The sequence below is a fragment of the Leptonotus elevatus genome, chromosome 11, assembly GCF_054856555.1.
Source record: "Leptonotus elevatus isolate MCC_2025b chromosome 11, RoL_Lele_1.0, whole genome shotgun sequence".
NCBI lineage: Eukaryota > Metazoa > Chordata > Actinopteri > Syngnathiformes > Syngnathidae > Leptonotus > Leptonotus elevatus.
Window position 1 is genome coordinate 11405349 of NC_141249.1, and position 12455 is coordinate 11417803.

Genomic DNA, 12455 nt, shown 5'->3' on the forward strand with positions numbered 1-12455 from the left:
TGCCTGACGTCCCCTTTGGCAGTCCCCATGGCGACACAGTCTCCACCACATTTGCCATACGCATAGTCATTAGGCTGTATTATAATAATATTTCAATATTGTTTTTCAATAGTTAAAAATGCTATAGTAATAGCTAAATTAGAAATCAGAGCTCATTCCATTGGATCCAATTCATTTTCAATGACCGTATGGTATTTTAGCCTACCCACAATGCACCACGTCGCTACCCATAATGCACCGTGCAGTCGAGATGCGCACTTCGCTTATTGTTGCAATGGTTTGATCGCTTTGAAGATGTTTGTTGTTAGTTTGCGACAGTTGTTCAATAAAGAAAACGTTCTCTTCCGCCGTAAGGCGACCAAAAATAAAAAATCTTGTGACCCGGATGTGAAGAACAGAAGTAGCGGAAGCAGTCGTAGCCACGCACGTGAAATACACTCGACGTCTCCATAAACATTGGTGAGAATGGATATCATCGAAGTTCCCGTGACGCAGAAAGGCAAAAGCAAGAAAAAGAAGAATAATGAGATAAAGAACGCAGAACAACCAGACAAGATGGAAACCGACGGCGTCGAAGTGAAAGAAGAGAAGACGGAGGCGAATGTCGCTTTCCCACCGACGTTCAGTGTGTCTGAAATCAAGAATAAACAGCGAAGGCACTTGATGTTTATGAAATTTAAGCAGGAGAAAAGAAAGGTATAGTCCTTAACTTTTCATCACCGGTGCAATGTAGACCCCTTAACGGAAAAAAAATAACGCTAGCAGGAGAGTTACCGTTTACGGCAAAATAACCACTTCCGAATTTTTATAACGTTGGCGATTATCTTTGTCAATGTAAATAATTTGTCTGTTTGTATTTCAGCAAAAGATGGAGCTGAAGAAAAAGAAGAAAAGTCAAGAAAAACTTTTGGGTAAAAAGGTGAGTTTTTGTTTTCTTGTATTGCTGTTGTTGAGGAATTCTACATTATGTAGGTATTTAGTTGCATGCTTACTCTGGTGTTTAAAAAATATAGAAAAGTAGTACACTAGTATAAAGGGCTTATAAGTAAGTACCTTAAATTACTTCACAACAAATACCATGACTACTTAGTAATGTTTTATTGGGAAAATAACCTGCACAAAGTAAGTTTGGTTTTCTTTTTTTATTCTTTCTTACTCTTCTGAAGGCACCACCGAAACAAGTCCCCAAGACAATAGAAAACCAGAGAGTGTACGACGAAACAACAGTTGACCCAGAAGATGAAGAGGTGTAGTCACGCTTCTTTTAGCCATCTCAGACCATATGATACACTTCGGTTAAACTCGTTTTATTTTGGGTCCTGTTTAGGTTGCATTTGATGAGGCAACAGATGAATTTTCCACCTACTTCAACGGCATAACGAACCCCAAAGTGCTCATCACGACGGGGGACAGACCCAGAGGGGTGAGCGCATATTCGTGCTTCATGTAAACTCTTAATTCTATTTTTGTAAACCGTGAATGGTATTCCCCTGTTTCTCGTAGCGGACGGTGAAATTCTGCGAGCAGCTGGCCACCGTGATCCCACACGCTCACGTCTACTACAGAAGAGGCTTGGCCCTCAAGAGGATCATTCCCCAGTGCATCGCCAGGGACTTCACATACCTCATCGTCATCAACGAGGACCGCAAAGTGCCAAGTATCCTTTCGACGGAAGAACGCTCCTAACTTGTGCGCTTTCTTTTATTAATAATTTTCTGCCGTTTTGTCAAATCTTTTTTTTTTTTTATGAGATTGCTGTCAGGTTTCTTTACAAAGCCACTGCAGTCCTTTTCTAGGTTGATATGCCAATTTTAACAACATTGTCACAAAACTTCCACGGTCAAAACACATTACAGTTTACCACTGGTGGCGTGTAATCATACATTGAATATAGTATTCCTTGTGTGAAATTGGAAATCCTCTTAACTATAACTCCAAGATGGTTTGGTTCTTTGTCACCTGCCTGAGGGGCCCACGGCACACTTCAAGGTCAGCAGTGCTCGGCTGCGGAAGGAGATGAAGGCAAGTAGTTTAAATTGAGTAGTTAAGTTCTATCAATACAGCTACTGTTTGGATCCCATTGGAGGGCATGTATTTTCCCAACACTATAATAAGCGGTTTGAAAAATGGATGGGTATTGTGCTGCTTTGTGTCCACAGAGACGAGGTAAAGACCCAACAGAGCACAGCCCAGAAGTGATCTTGAACAACTTCACCACACGTTTAGGCCACAGCATCGGCCGGATGTTTGCTGCTCTTTTTCCTCAAAACCCGCAGTTTGTGGGTCGGCAAGTGGCCACCTTCCACAACCAGAGAGACTTCATCTTTTTCCGATTTCACAGGTGAATGTCTGATGAGAGAATGCACGCCCAGTCACTTGATTGGCAAAATGGTCCACATGTCGGAAAGTAACAAGTCGCGTATTTGAGCAAAATAGAGCCCATAATGTCTTTTTTTTTTTCTTTAAAAAAAATTTGTTGTCTAAAATAGCCTCCTTGAGGTCTCTATATTCATTTCCCAGCAGAAGTTGTGTATGAAAATACGCAATCGTTAGCCAACATGTTTATTAGCCGACTTAAGCTAGCAACGTGTCTCAGAAACCTGCCTCGAATAACCCCGAGTTCCTCGACTCGAACGTCACTTCACAAGATTGTCAATCAAATGTGCTATAAAATTTGAAGATGAAAAATGAACGCGATGGTATTTCGAAAGAGCGTCTCCCTGCGGCCCGCCCCAAAATGCACGCAGCGCATATTTGAAGTGACTTGTGCTCCTATATATTACGTTGAGGGGAAAACAACAACAAAAGCAATACAAAAAAAAACTGCTGAACCATCAAAAAATTTCATATTCTTTGTGACAACATCCATAAACTTGTCACTGATCACACCAAATGGCAAAATAAACTTTGAATTGACATAAATAAAATAATCTTTGAATTGACACAACATTTTTAAATCAAATTTCCCACCGTTTTCTCAAAACTAGGGATTTCAACTATCCGACATTAAAATTGCTGTAACTTTGTCAACTTTTTAGGTACATCTATGTATTGTATATCATTTTAAAGGGAATTAAGTGCAGAATTCGGATATATTAATATCTCAATTTTGATGATTATTTTTTGGGTACATAGAGCCGGTCACATATGTTCTATGCAGCCCCACTAGTCTAAATATGATATTCTGGCTAATATTGCGTTAGTGGTATATGAGTTAAGCAGCAAAATCCAGCCATTTTTTATCCCATCGCAGGGGGCGGCCATTTTGCCACTTACTGTCGACTGAAGATGACATCAATGTTGCTCATGGCTCAGGTATCAACCAATCATAGCGCAGCTCAGAAAACAGCTCTGATTGGTTATTTGAGGCCTGAGCAACTGTGATGTCATCTTCAGTCGACAGCAAGTGGCAAAATGGCAGCCCCCTGCGATGGAGAAAAACGGATGGGTTTTGCTGCTTAACTCGTAGCCCAAAAATGTAATATTAATCAGAATGTCATGTTTAGACGAGTGAGGTCACATGGAACACATTGTCAAGAAATGTTTATGGTTGACTTCCACTTTAAGTGCACTTCTCTAATGATGGTTGTGTGTCTTAAGATATATCTTCAAGAACGAGAAGAAGGTTGGCATGCAGGAGTTGGGGCCTCGCTTCACTCTTAAGCTTCGCTCTCTGCAGAAAGGCACCTTCGATTCCAAGTTTGGCGAGTACGAGTGGGTCCTCAAGGTGAGAGCGCGTGCATTTCATTTCATCTCATGCAGGGAGCAAAGCAAGGCAGCCAAACCGGTTGTTCATAGATGTACTTTGAGGGTTAACTTCAAAGTAATAAAAAACAGTATACACCCTCCATCTTCCAATCTTGTTTTATTGCAAACCATTGAACAATACCTCTCAAATAAAAAGCCTATTTGTCATCTGAAAGAAGAAGACAGTGGCTAATTTTGTCAGCCTTTTAATCTGCCAATCCCCCAAAATTTATGGATCGGTGCACCCTGATTTGTGGCGGCTGACATGCTTTGGACTCGAGGCTGGCCTGAAGGCAGTCAAGCTGACTTCAATGAACTGTGCGATATGCTCAGTACGCAAATGAGCACTGACATAGTCAAATCTCGTGCGCACAATATTTCCACTACGCATCCGCATGAATTATGTGCACCCCTGCTTATAAAAGATCTTGTATGAAAATTAAGAATGTAATTGGCCTGTTCCCTTATTTACAATGGGAAACATTGTTTCTCAAGCCAAGCAAATTGGATGTAACCAAGAATCCAGGAACGCGTTTTACATAAGTGGTTGACTTGGTATAAAGGTCAAAGGTCTTATGATTATCACTAATGTTTTCCTTCTGTTTGTAGCGCCATGAAATGGACGCCTGCAGGCGGAAATTCCAACTGTGAAGACAAAATCATCTTTCCTGCGACTACATAAGGACATCCGTTTATCCCACGGTTGTTATTGGTTTCATTCAAAACGACTATATTGTGTTTACTGTGGATCTTGAGATTTTATAACCAACCGGTGAAAGCAGTTTACAGTCTCAATTACACACCCAATACAGAAAAGTCGATTTTGTTGTTTTAACAAGGTGCGACTTCATTTTTACTGATGTTCAGCCCCTTCAGAAAAAGTGTCTCCTTGCTACCACCATGCCCCAAAATAGCAAATATTAGATTATGTATTATGTTAACATTAACTCCTGTATGAGACAGCACACTCATATTGAGATAATTATTCTATGAGTTTTGTGATTTGTTTGTTGCAAAACTATTTAAAGAAATTATGGAAATAGATTTTTCAGAGCGCAAGAAGGAAATGTGTGAATATTTATAAAATCATCCATTACAACTGTACAATAAACAAGGCACACGTTGGGTTAGTTTTTTTTTATTTTTTTTATTATATACAGAAAGTCCTCAATTGATGATGCTCATAATGAAATTTCGAGGTTACAATCAGCGAAGCAGCAGAAAAATGTCAGCGGCATACAGGCATACTTAATTACTTTAATACTTCTTTACAGTTTTGATTTATGACCAAGGAGTTCATTCATACAAATATTTACTGGAATTAATTATGACATTTTGATGTTTAGACTGGCGCGCACAGCAACATAATACAAAATCACACAGCACAAGAAGGCACAATAACCATTTTTCATTTGTTTTATAGACTAGGAGTTTTATTTATACAAATATTTACTGTAGTTATGACTTAACGACTGCTAGCATAGGTTCCAAATGTGGTACATCTGTCGCCACCATAAACCAAGCAAGGACCTCATGTAAGTTGGTGTTAATCATGCATAAAATTGTAAGCACCTGGAAATGTTTACAAGTGAAATGTTTACAAAAGTGTTTAAAAAAAAAGAGGTTGTAGTTTTCCCTATCACTCCTGAGGCGATTACAGTCCGTCTCCACCAGGCACCACACCAAAGACCTGTTAAGATTACAAATATGAGTGTTATTAAAATAATTATTCCTTGTTGAAATAAGGCAGAGTGGGACTCACAGGGGCCAAGGCGTCGCTGTTATAGGAAGGAGCAGACTTTCTGCGGTCGGAACGGGTTGTTACTGGATGACATACCGGTGAGCAGCGGATCGTGCTGGGCGTTCTGAAGACAAAACTGCTGAAGGTCAGCGGCGGCCAGGGACACCTAACGGTAACCACAAATAGACATTGGGTTGATGTCGTCAGAACAAATGTATCTGTAAAACTCCGGAGTCGCGGAACTCGCATCTAGTCGAAACGAAACACTCGAGAAACGCCCTGATAACTCTTAATTAGGCGTAGTTTTTACCTTTACTCGGTTTATGCCCGCTTCAAAACGTAGTTGTTGGACAACTTTCTTCATAGCTACGATGCTTGATGACCCTGACATTTTTCTAATTGGTTGATTTTAGTTTTGGGGCGAAAATGCGTAAAAGTTTAGTTCCAAACTTGTTGACAAGCGAGCGACGAATCCACTTCCGGCTTGTTGGGAAGCGGGTTTTTTTTTTTTTTGTGGTACGTTCAGAGTTTTGAAATACTGTTGGAATTATTATTTTTGTCTAACGAAAGCGCTGGAAATAATTTTCATAAAGATTGTGATTTGGTTGGTGTAATAGGTTGTTTGTTGGTTAGTCATAAAGATTGTGATTTGGTGTGTGTAATAGGTTGTTGTTTTTTAAAGAAGGCGAACATGTCTAAAATGATTACTGGCAATTCCAGATGTATTTGAATGCCACACTTGAAAGTGAAACTACAATAGCGGCCTCTAGTGCAACACATTTGCAGCGATAAAATGACACAAATGGTACAAGTAGCCCTACTAGTTTATAATTAGGAAGTCAATTAAGGATTGCACAGTTGTATTGATGATTCATTTAAAACCAGAGAAGCTTCAGCATTCTGATCATTAATGTATCCCCCCCCCCCCTCTTCAGTTTCTAGGAGCAACCACAACCAGACAGTGGTGGGAAGTGCAACTGTAGGCTATTAAAGTGGATTTTTCAGAAAACTATTTCCTTGAAATGATTTATCTTGGTCTGATTATTTTATATCACAAAAACCTGGCATTTTGAAGAGTGTGTAGATTTTTTATATCCACTGTATCTACTTTCTACTCCTTATTTATTTTTACTTAAGTAAATGAGTTAAATTGGTACGTCTACTTATACTATACTTCTTTTTCTTTTTCTTTTTACAAGAACATCTCTTCTTAAGCACAGAGTGTTGACCTCTTTAGCTATTTCTGCAACCAGAGCAACCGATGCTGGCACTCTCATAAAAGAATCTAGTAGTGTGTGTGGACAGCCACTATAGTCATCTCACAACAGTCCACGCCTCTGCCGGGTCAAACAACACATCATAAAAACGCACAGCTTTTCTGTGCGATGCACACGCATGTGCATGACCGGTTCGAAGAAGATGGAGTTGTCCAGTGAATCTGCTTATACTGCGGATAGAAGACCAATCAGTTCCAAGGTATGTTCACAATGCATGAAAGAGACTTTTTCTCTTACTACACTCTGGAGCATTGTTTCAATGTTTGGGGTGTGTGTGCGTGTGTTCAGTTTGTGGAACTCCATGTGCTCTACGTGCCAGACGACCAGTGGAATGTGAAGCTGAACAAAGTTCCTGCAGAAGCCACGGAGAGTTTCGTATCTGCTGGCTTCATCAGGTCACATTTGTTTTTTATGCATGAAATGAATAGAAAATGGATAAAAGCATGTAAATAGGCTATATCTAGTTTTTTGCTTGTTTAGGGTTTACCCCGAGGTCACCTTGAAGGCCCTGAGGAGTGAACTGGGGGAGCTTCTGGGCACAGAGAGGAGTGTGGACAAATTCTCCTTCTTGAAATGCGTGGGCCGCAGCTTGGCTCTGGTGAGTCTATCTGACATCACGCTAGGCAAGATTAGTGACAGGCGAGCTTGTTTTGGGGGCACAATGTCTTGCTTTTTTGTCTCTTGTGTGTCAGGTCAAAAGCAAACAGGAGAAGGATATGAAGGCAAAAACATTCGCTCCACCGTATGTATGTAAAACATCCCGTCCTATTCAGATTTTTGCCTTTTTGTGCAATCCCTGATTGTAATTGTTACCGCCGCCAAGCACATTTGGTATTGAGCATTTCTTAGCAAACTTCACAACAAACTTGTTTTTGTCTTTCCATTTTATTTTTATTTTATTGCACGATTGCCGTATACGTGTTTCCAGGCTGCCCAGCCGGAGCTTTACCTGCTTCCCACAGTGGAGAACGAGAGCAGCCTTTCCTCGCATTCGCTCAGCCCAGACACCAGCAGCAGCTCGCCAGACCCCCCGACCTACTACCCCCACAAGACGTGGAACTCGCCGGCCGAGACAAAAGAGCCAGTCAAGTTCCCCCACATCCCCCAGTCTTCCCACCAGCTTGTTCCCACCTCCAGCGTGGAGGAGGAAGAGGAGGAAGATGATGAAGAGCAGGGATACAGCTCCTCAGAGGGAGGACATGGGAGGGAGGAAGAGGATCTCGCTGGCAATAAGATCGAGTGGCATGAGAGGGGGGAGCGTGAACAGAAGAAGTCCAACAGTCAAGCTCGGAGTAAAGGTGACAATAAATGTTTATTTTATTACATTATTTATACATCATTATGTTCCTTTTTTCTTTGTTCCCTCCTTTGTTCCCTAATAAAATAGATTAGATAAATAGATTGTATTTATTTATTTCTTTATTTATTATGCATTGTATTTAATACTTTAAACAAATTATGAATGGACAATAATCAGAAGGAACAAAGCTGTCAGGACTCCAGACTATCCCTAAATGTTGACATTTTGCCCGTAAAATTTTGAGACAGTGCAACTCAAATTTTCATCTTTTCGCACGTGCGACCAATACTTTTGTGTATTTTTTTTAAAAATTATGAACGGACAATAATCAGAAGGAACAACGCTGTCAAGACTCCAGACTGTCCCTAAATGTTGGCATTTTGCCCATAAAATTTTTAGACAGTGCAACTCAAATTTTCATCTTATTGCACGTGCGACCAATAATTTTGTGTATTTATTTATTTTTTATTATGAATGGACAATAATCAGAAGGAACAATGCTGTCAAGACTTCAGACTGTTCCTAAATGTTGGCATTTTGCCCCTAAAAATTTAAGGCAGTGCAACTCAAATTTTCATCTTATCGCACGTGCGACCAATCATTTTGTGTATTTTTATTTTTTATGAATTATGAATGGACAATAATCAGAAGGAACAATGCTGTCAAGGCTCCAGACTGTCCCTATATGTTGTCATTTTGTCCGTAAAAAATTGAGAAAATGTTCATCGCCTCGCACATGCGACCAATAGATTTGCTTTTTCTCTCTCCTTCTTCTTCTTGAATATTCTTTGTTGTTGACAAACTTCTGCTCAACACTTCCACCCATTTATGAATGAAGAAGTCGTGAAAACGAGTTTAAATGTGAATATTTACGATCCATGCGCACCCCTAAAATTTCAGGCAACTGTGCTTCTAGTAAAAAATAAAATAAAAAAACTAGTATGGAGCCCTGTTTGTATTGTTGCTCCCCAAAAAATATAGAAATAGATGTGTACAGTAAAACATTGATATGTGCTTTGTGTAAAGGTGGCTTGGCTCAGGTGAAGGAACATCCCCAGGAGGAAGAGGCAACATACGGAAAGAAGAAACATTACCAGCAAGGAAGCAGAGTGGCCAAAGATTCAGCAGCTGTGGAGGATGGAGACTCAGACAGGCAGTGAGCTGAGCTTGCACTTCACTCAACACTCTGTCTTTGTCCTATAGACCCGTGTTAGCGCAGTTCTGTCCTCCATCCACAGCCTCGGGAAATCGCGAGATGTGCACGCATTTCAGTCAATCAGGAGCAAAACAAGTGGGGTAAGGTTTGAAAAGCCATTTTTAAACCAATGTGTTCTGCGCAAATGTATGAAAGTACATTGTTTCTATTTGTTATTAAGGTGACAGAAAGCCCGGTTGTGTTATCCCGACCCATCCGTTGCACCTCTCCGCCTCCTGGCCTAGACCTTACCATGACAACCCACAAGCCTTGTGTCATCCCGACTAATAGTAAGCCATCATGACGGGAAAACGGCTCACACGAGGGGCATTTGGTCACATTTGAAACAATGTTTGTCTCTTTTAGGAGAAGAGCTAATAGAGGAAATCAAGCTGGTGAAGGAGGAAAGGAAGCAATTGGAGTGGAAAAGGCAGGAGTTGCTCAGGAAAGGGAAAGATCTGTTGGCCCAGAACAGACATCGCAGGAACCAAGGTGGTGAAAAACTTAAGATGGTAACCACAACATAACAATCATAGTCGACTGTATTAAGGTTCTTGATTGAGTGTGGCCTTAAAACAAGTCCTCGGGGCACTCCTCTACTAATGGGTTCTGTCTGTCGGTTATTTTAATTATGCTGTAATTAAATGATATTGTAACTGATTAGAATTTTAGAGGCTGGCCAAAAAAAGTCAGTAAAGAAAGCCTGTCGATTTTTTTAAATTAATAATGAAATTAGCTTGTCAAATATCTGAATATCAAATTAAAACAATGGCGCAATAAAAATGATCTGCACAGCCAATCTAGTAGTACATGCTGCTGCTCCTATTCCGATACCCAGCTCCTGTCGAAGATGAAGGAGAAGATGAAGATGTAGATAATGAAGAATAATATGAAGAAGAAGAAGATAAAGAAGATGAGGATGATGATGATGATGATGATGGGTGTCAGGAAGGGCATCTCTCTTAAAAACTACCAACCAAATCATGAGAGGCTCGATGTGGTGGCTCCTGATGGGACAAGCTAAAAATCACGACAATATAGTTAAAAAAAAATACAATAAAATAAATCTGATTGTGTTTTACATTAAAAAAAAATTATAATAATTTAAATAAAAGAAAATAAATAAGTTAATCAAAGTTTTTTTTTAAATAATGCCGATGTAAAATAAATTAATAAATATATATATATACATACAAAATAGTGTAAAACAATGTTTTTTTAAATAAAATTCCATGTTTGTCAAATGTTTTAAATCATAATAGAAATGACTTTGCTAAACATTTTAAAAATATTATATAGTGTGTATAAATTGAATTATTTTCAAAAGTGTGGTAAAACAAATGACAACATTAAAAGTACTGTAATTTGGTTGTATAGCTTTATACATAAAAAAATAATTATTACAAATGTTATATTTTACAAATAATATGCATACTTGGAATTATATAATATACGGTCTTCAGTGAATAAGAGGAGTAAAAACAACAACTTTATTTTGTACTGTTTAAAGTTAGATTGTTTTGTTTTTAAATATAAAGAAATATTTTAATTTGATCAAAATTAAAGTAAAAAGTAGTGATATTTGCTTGACATGGGATTTAGTAACCCTGTCCATGCACTGAGCATGACTTCTTTAAAAAAAAAAAAAAAATACTTTTTCAGAGTAGAAAGATTTGTAAGGCCCCAAATTTCTTCTTTCAGCTCTCAACTTTGTCAAGTGTTTGGCTTCAATTTCAGATAGAAGAGCAGCATGCTCCTTCCGTATACCTGGAAAGGGAAATATATATATATATTTTTTTTAACTTCGCATTTTCCATCCCATTGCTTTTACAAGCCCGTGACAACTGGAAAAGAAAGTACTTTGATACCAAGAAGGCCACTGCGCCTTTGGAAGACGCACTGAGGAACGTGCGACAAGAGCTGGAGACATTCTACAACAAACTCCTGCACCAGCTCCACGCCAGAGATAACAGAGGCAAGCCGCAAAAGCAAGGAAGATCCTCTGAAAAGGTGATGATGACAAATAGCTTTCACTTGACCTGAATGCGTTACGACAGAGGTGGCAAAAATACTCATGCATTTGTAGTTTGGTTTTGTAACTGAAGGGGGCGATGTTTGTTTAGAATGAGCTCATCATTCAGATCCTGACAGAGAGCCACGACATCGACAACCTGAAGAGGAAGGTTGAAGACGCCAAGATGAAGCTGTTAACGGAGATAAAGGTAAACCTTACAGTCAAAGTAACTTCGCAGTCCTTCACTGAACATTCTGTCTTCCAACAAACGCTGCTGCAGCTGAGGAAGCAGGCTGCCACTGAACTGAGGGCACTGAAGGCGGAGCTGGCCCAGAAGAAGAGTCAGTCAGTACATCGGGGGCCTGTGGCATCTCTGAGTTTTGTGAGTGACACGCGAGACAAGGCAAAAGTATGAAACGGCTGCAATTGACATGGCCGTAGGCAGCCAACGGGTTAGTTTAACTTTTTCTTTTTTTTCCTCGCTTTGACTTGTGAGCGAGCAAAAATTTGAGATACAATAATTGTAATAGTGGCAGTGAGTTCAACTCACTTCACAAGCAGCAGTTTGGAAGATGGTAAACAATTAATTAAAAAAAAGAAAACCCCCAAAAACTACTAACTGAGTAAACATAAGAAAATTACACGTGTTTAAAACAACCATATAGCTTACGACAGCTGATTTAGCTTTATGCTAACATTAGCAAACAATGCTAAACAATATAAATTGGCTAACAAGTGGCATTGGTCTTGCAGTTTTATAACCCTTTAAGTAATGGATATTTAAACGCAAACTGTGCATCAACACATGTAGATAGACTAAAGCCTATAACAATTTGCAAAAGCATATATATATATTAAAAAAAGGCTAACATCACTGGAGCTTACTGAATGAGTTGCTATTCTGTGGTTTTTGTTTCTGTATGAGTGTTTTTTTGTTTAGTTTTTTTAATTAAGTACAGTATTATCAAGTGCTGTTTCATATTAACTCATTCACTGCCATTGACGGCTATAGACGTAAAAAATTCATTTAAACTATTTCTAGTAGTTTAATTTTTTGTTAACAAGAGTATGAAAACCTAGATTTTTTTTATTGTACATTTAGAACAGATATAAAATTTGTGATTAATTGTGAGTCATGCAATTAATTACGATTAGAAATTTTAATTGCCAGACGCCCCTAA

The 12455-nt window shown here is 39.1% G+C and overlaps 3 protein-coding genes across 3 annotated transcripts; 2 read left to right on the plus strand and 1 right to left on the minus strand.

Annotated features, from left to right (window-relative positions):
- The first annotated feature begins 237 nt into the window (after positions 1-237).
- Positions 238-4872, plus strand: rpf1 (ribosome production factor 1 homolog). The gene is made up of 9 exons (XM_086089878.1): positions 238-696; positions 863-919; positions 1167-1247; positions 1328-1423; positions 1504-1657; positions 1940-2022; positions 2160-2341; positions 3601-3727; positions 4357-4872. Exons 1-9 carry the CDS (start codon positions 466-468, stop codon positions 4396-4398), a joined length of 1053 nt encoding a protein of 350 aa, XP_085946004.1. The 5' UTR covers positions 238-465; the 3' UTR covers positions 4399-4872.
- LOC147165792 (guanine nucleotide-binding protein G(I)/G(S)/G(O) subunit gamma-5) lies at positions 4870-5981 on the minus strand. The gene is made up of 3 exons (XM_086089879.1): positions 5799-5981; positions 5510-5654; positions 4870-5437 (listed from the first exon to the last, which is right to left on the minus strand). The coding sequence occupies exons 1-2, from the start codon at positions 5877-5879 to the stop codon at positions 5529-5531; spliced, it is 207 nt and encodes a 68-aa protein (XP_085946005.1). The 5' UTR covers positions 5880-5981; the 3' UTR covers positions 4870-5437; positions 5510-5528.
- Positions 5982-6791: 810 nt separating this feature from the next.
- On the plus strand, positions 6792-12280 carry spata1 (spermatogenesis associated 1). Its single transcript, XM_086090186.1, has 12 exons — positions 6792-6964; positions 7054-7160; positions 7246-7363; positions 7458-7511; positions 7694-8063; positions 9092-9221; positions 9304-9361; positions 9442-9550; positions 9627-9752; positions 11095-11270; positions 11384-11482; positions 11555-12280. Exons 1-12 carry the CDS (start codon positions 6884-6886, stop codon positions 11687-11689), a joined length of 1563 nt encoding a protein of 520 aa, XP_085946312.1. The 5' UTR covers positions 6792-6883; the 3' UTR covers positions 11690-12280.
- The last annotated feature ends 175 nt before the right edge of the window (positions 12281-12455 follow it).

Bases quoted from the DNA above. Each gene is read 5' to 3' on its own strand.
- rpf1 (XM_086089878.1), top strand. From the start codon at position 466: ATGGATATCATCGAAGTTCCCGTGACGCAGAAAGGCAAAAGCAAGAAA. The intron at 697-862 runs GTATAGTCCTTA...TTTGTATTTCAG, and splicing joins TTAAGCAGGAGAAAAGAAAG to CAAAAGATGGAGCTGAAGAA. The intron at 920-1,166 runs GTGAGTTTTTGT...ACTCTTCTGAAG, and splicing joins AAAAACTTTTGGGTAAAAAG to GCACCACCGAAACAAGTCCC.
- spata1 (XM_086090186.1), top strand. From the start codon at position 6,884: ATGTGCATGACCGGTTCGAAGAAGATGGAGTTGTCCAGTGAATCTGCT. The intron at 7,364-7,457 runs GTGAGTCTATCT...CTTGTGTGTCAG, and splicing joins TGGGCCGCAGCTTGGCTCTG to GTCAAAAGCAAACAGGAGAA. The intron at 8,064-9,091 runs GTGACAATAAAT...CTTTGTGTAAAG, and splicing joins CAGTCAAGCTCGGAGTAAAG to GTGGCTTGGCTCAGGTGAAG.
- LOC147165792 (XM_086089879.1), bottom strand. From the start codon at position 5,879: ATGTCAGGGTCATCAAGCATCGTAGCTATGAAGAAAGTTGTCCAACAA. The intron at 5,655-5,798 runs GTAAAAACTACG...GGTTACCGTTAG, and splicing joins CGGGCATAAACCGAGTAAAG to GTGTCCCTGGCCGCCGCTGA.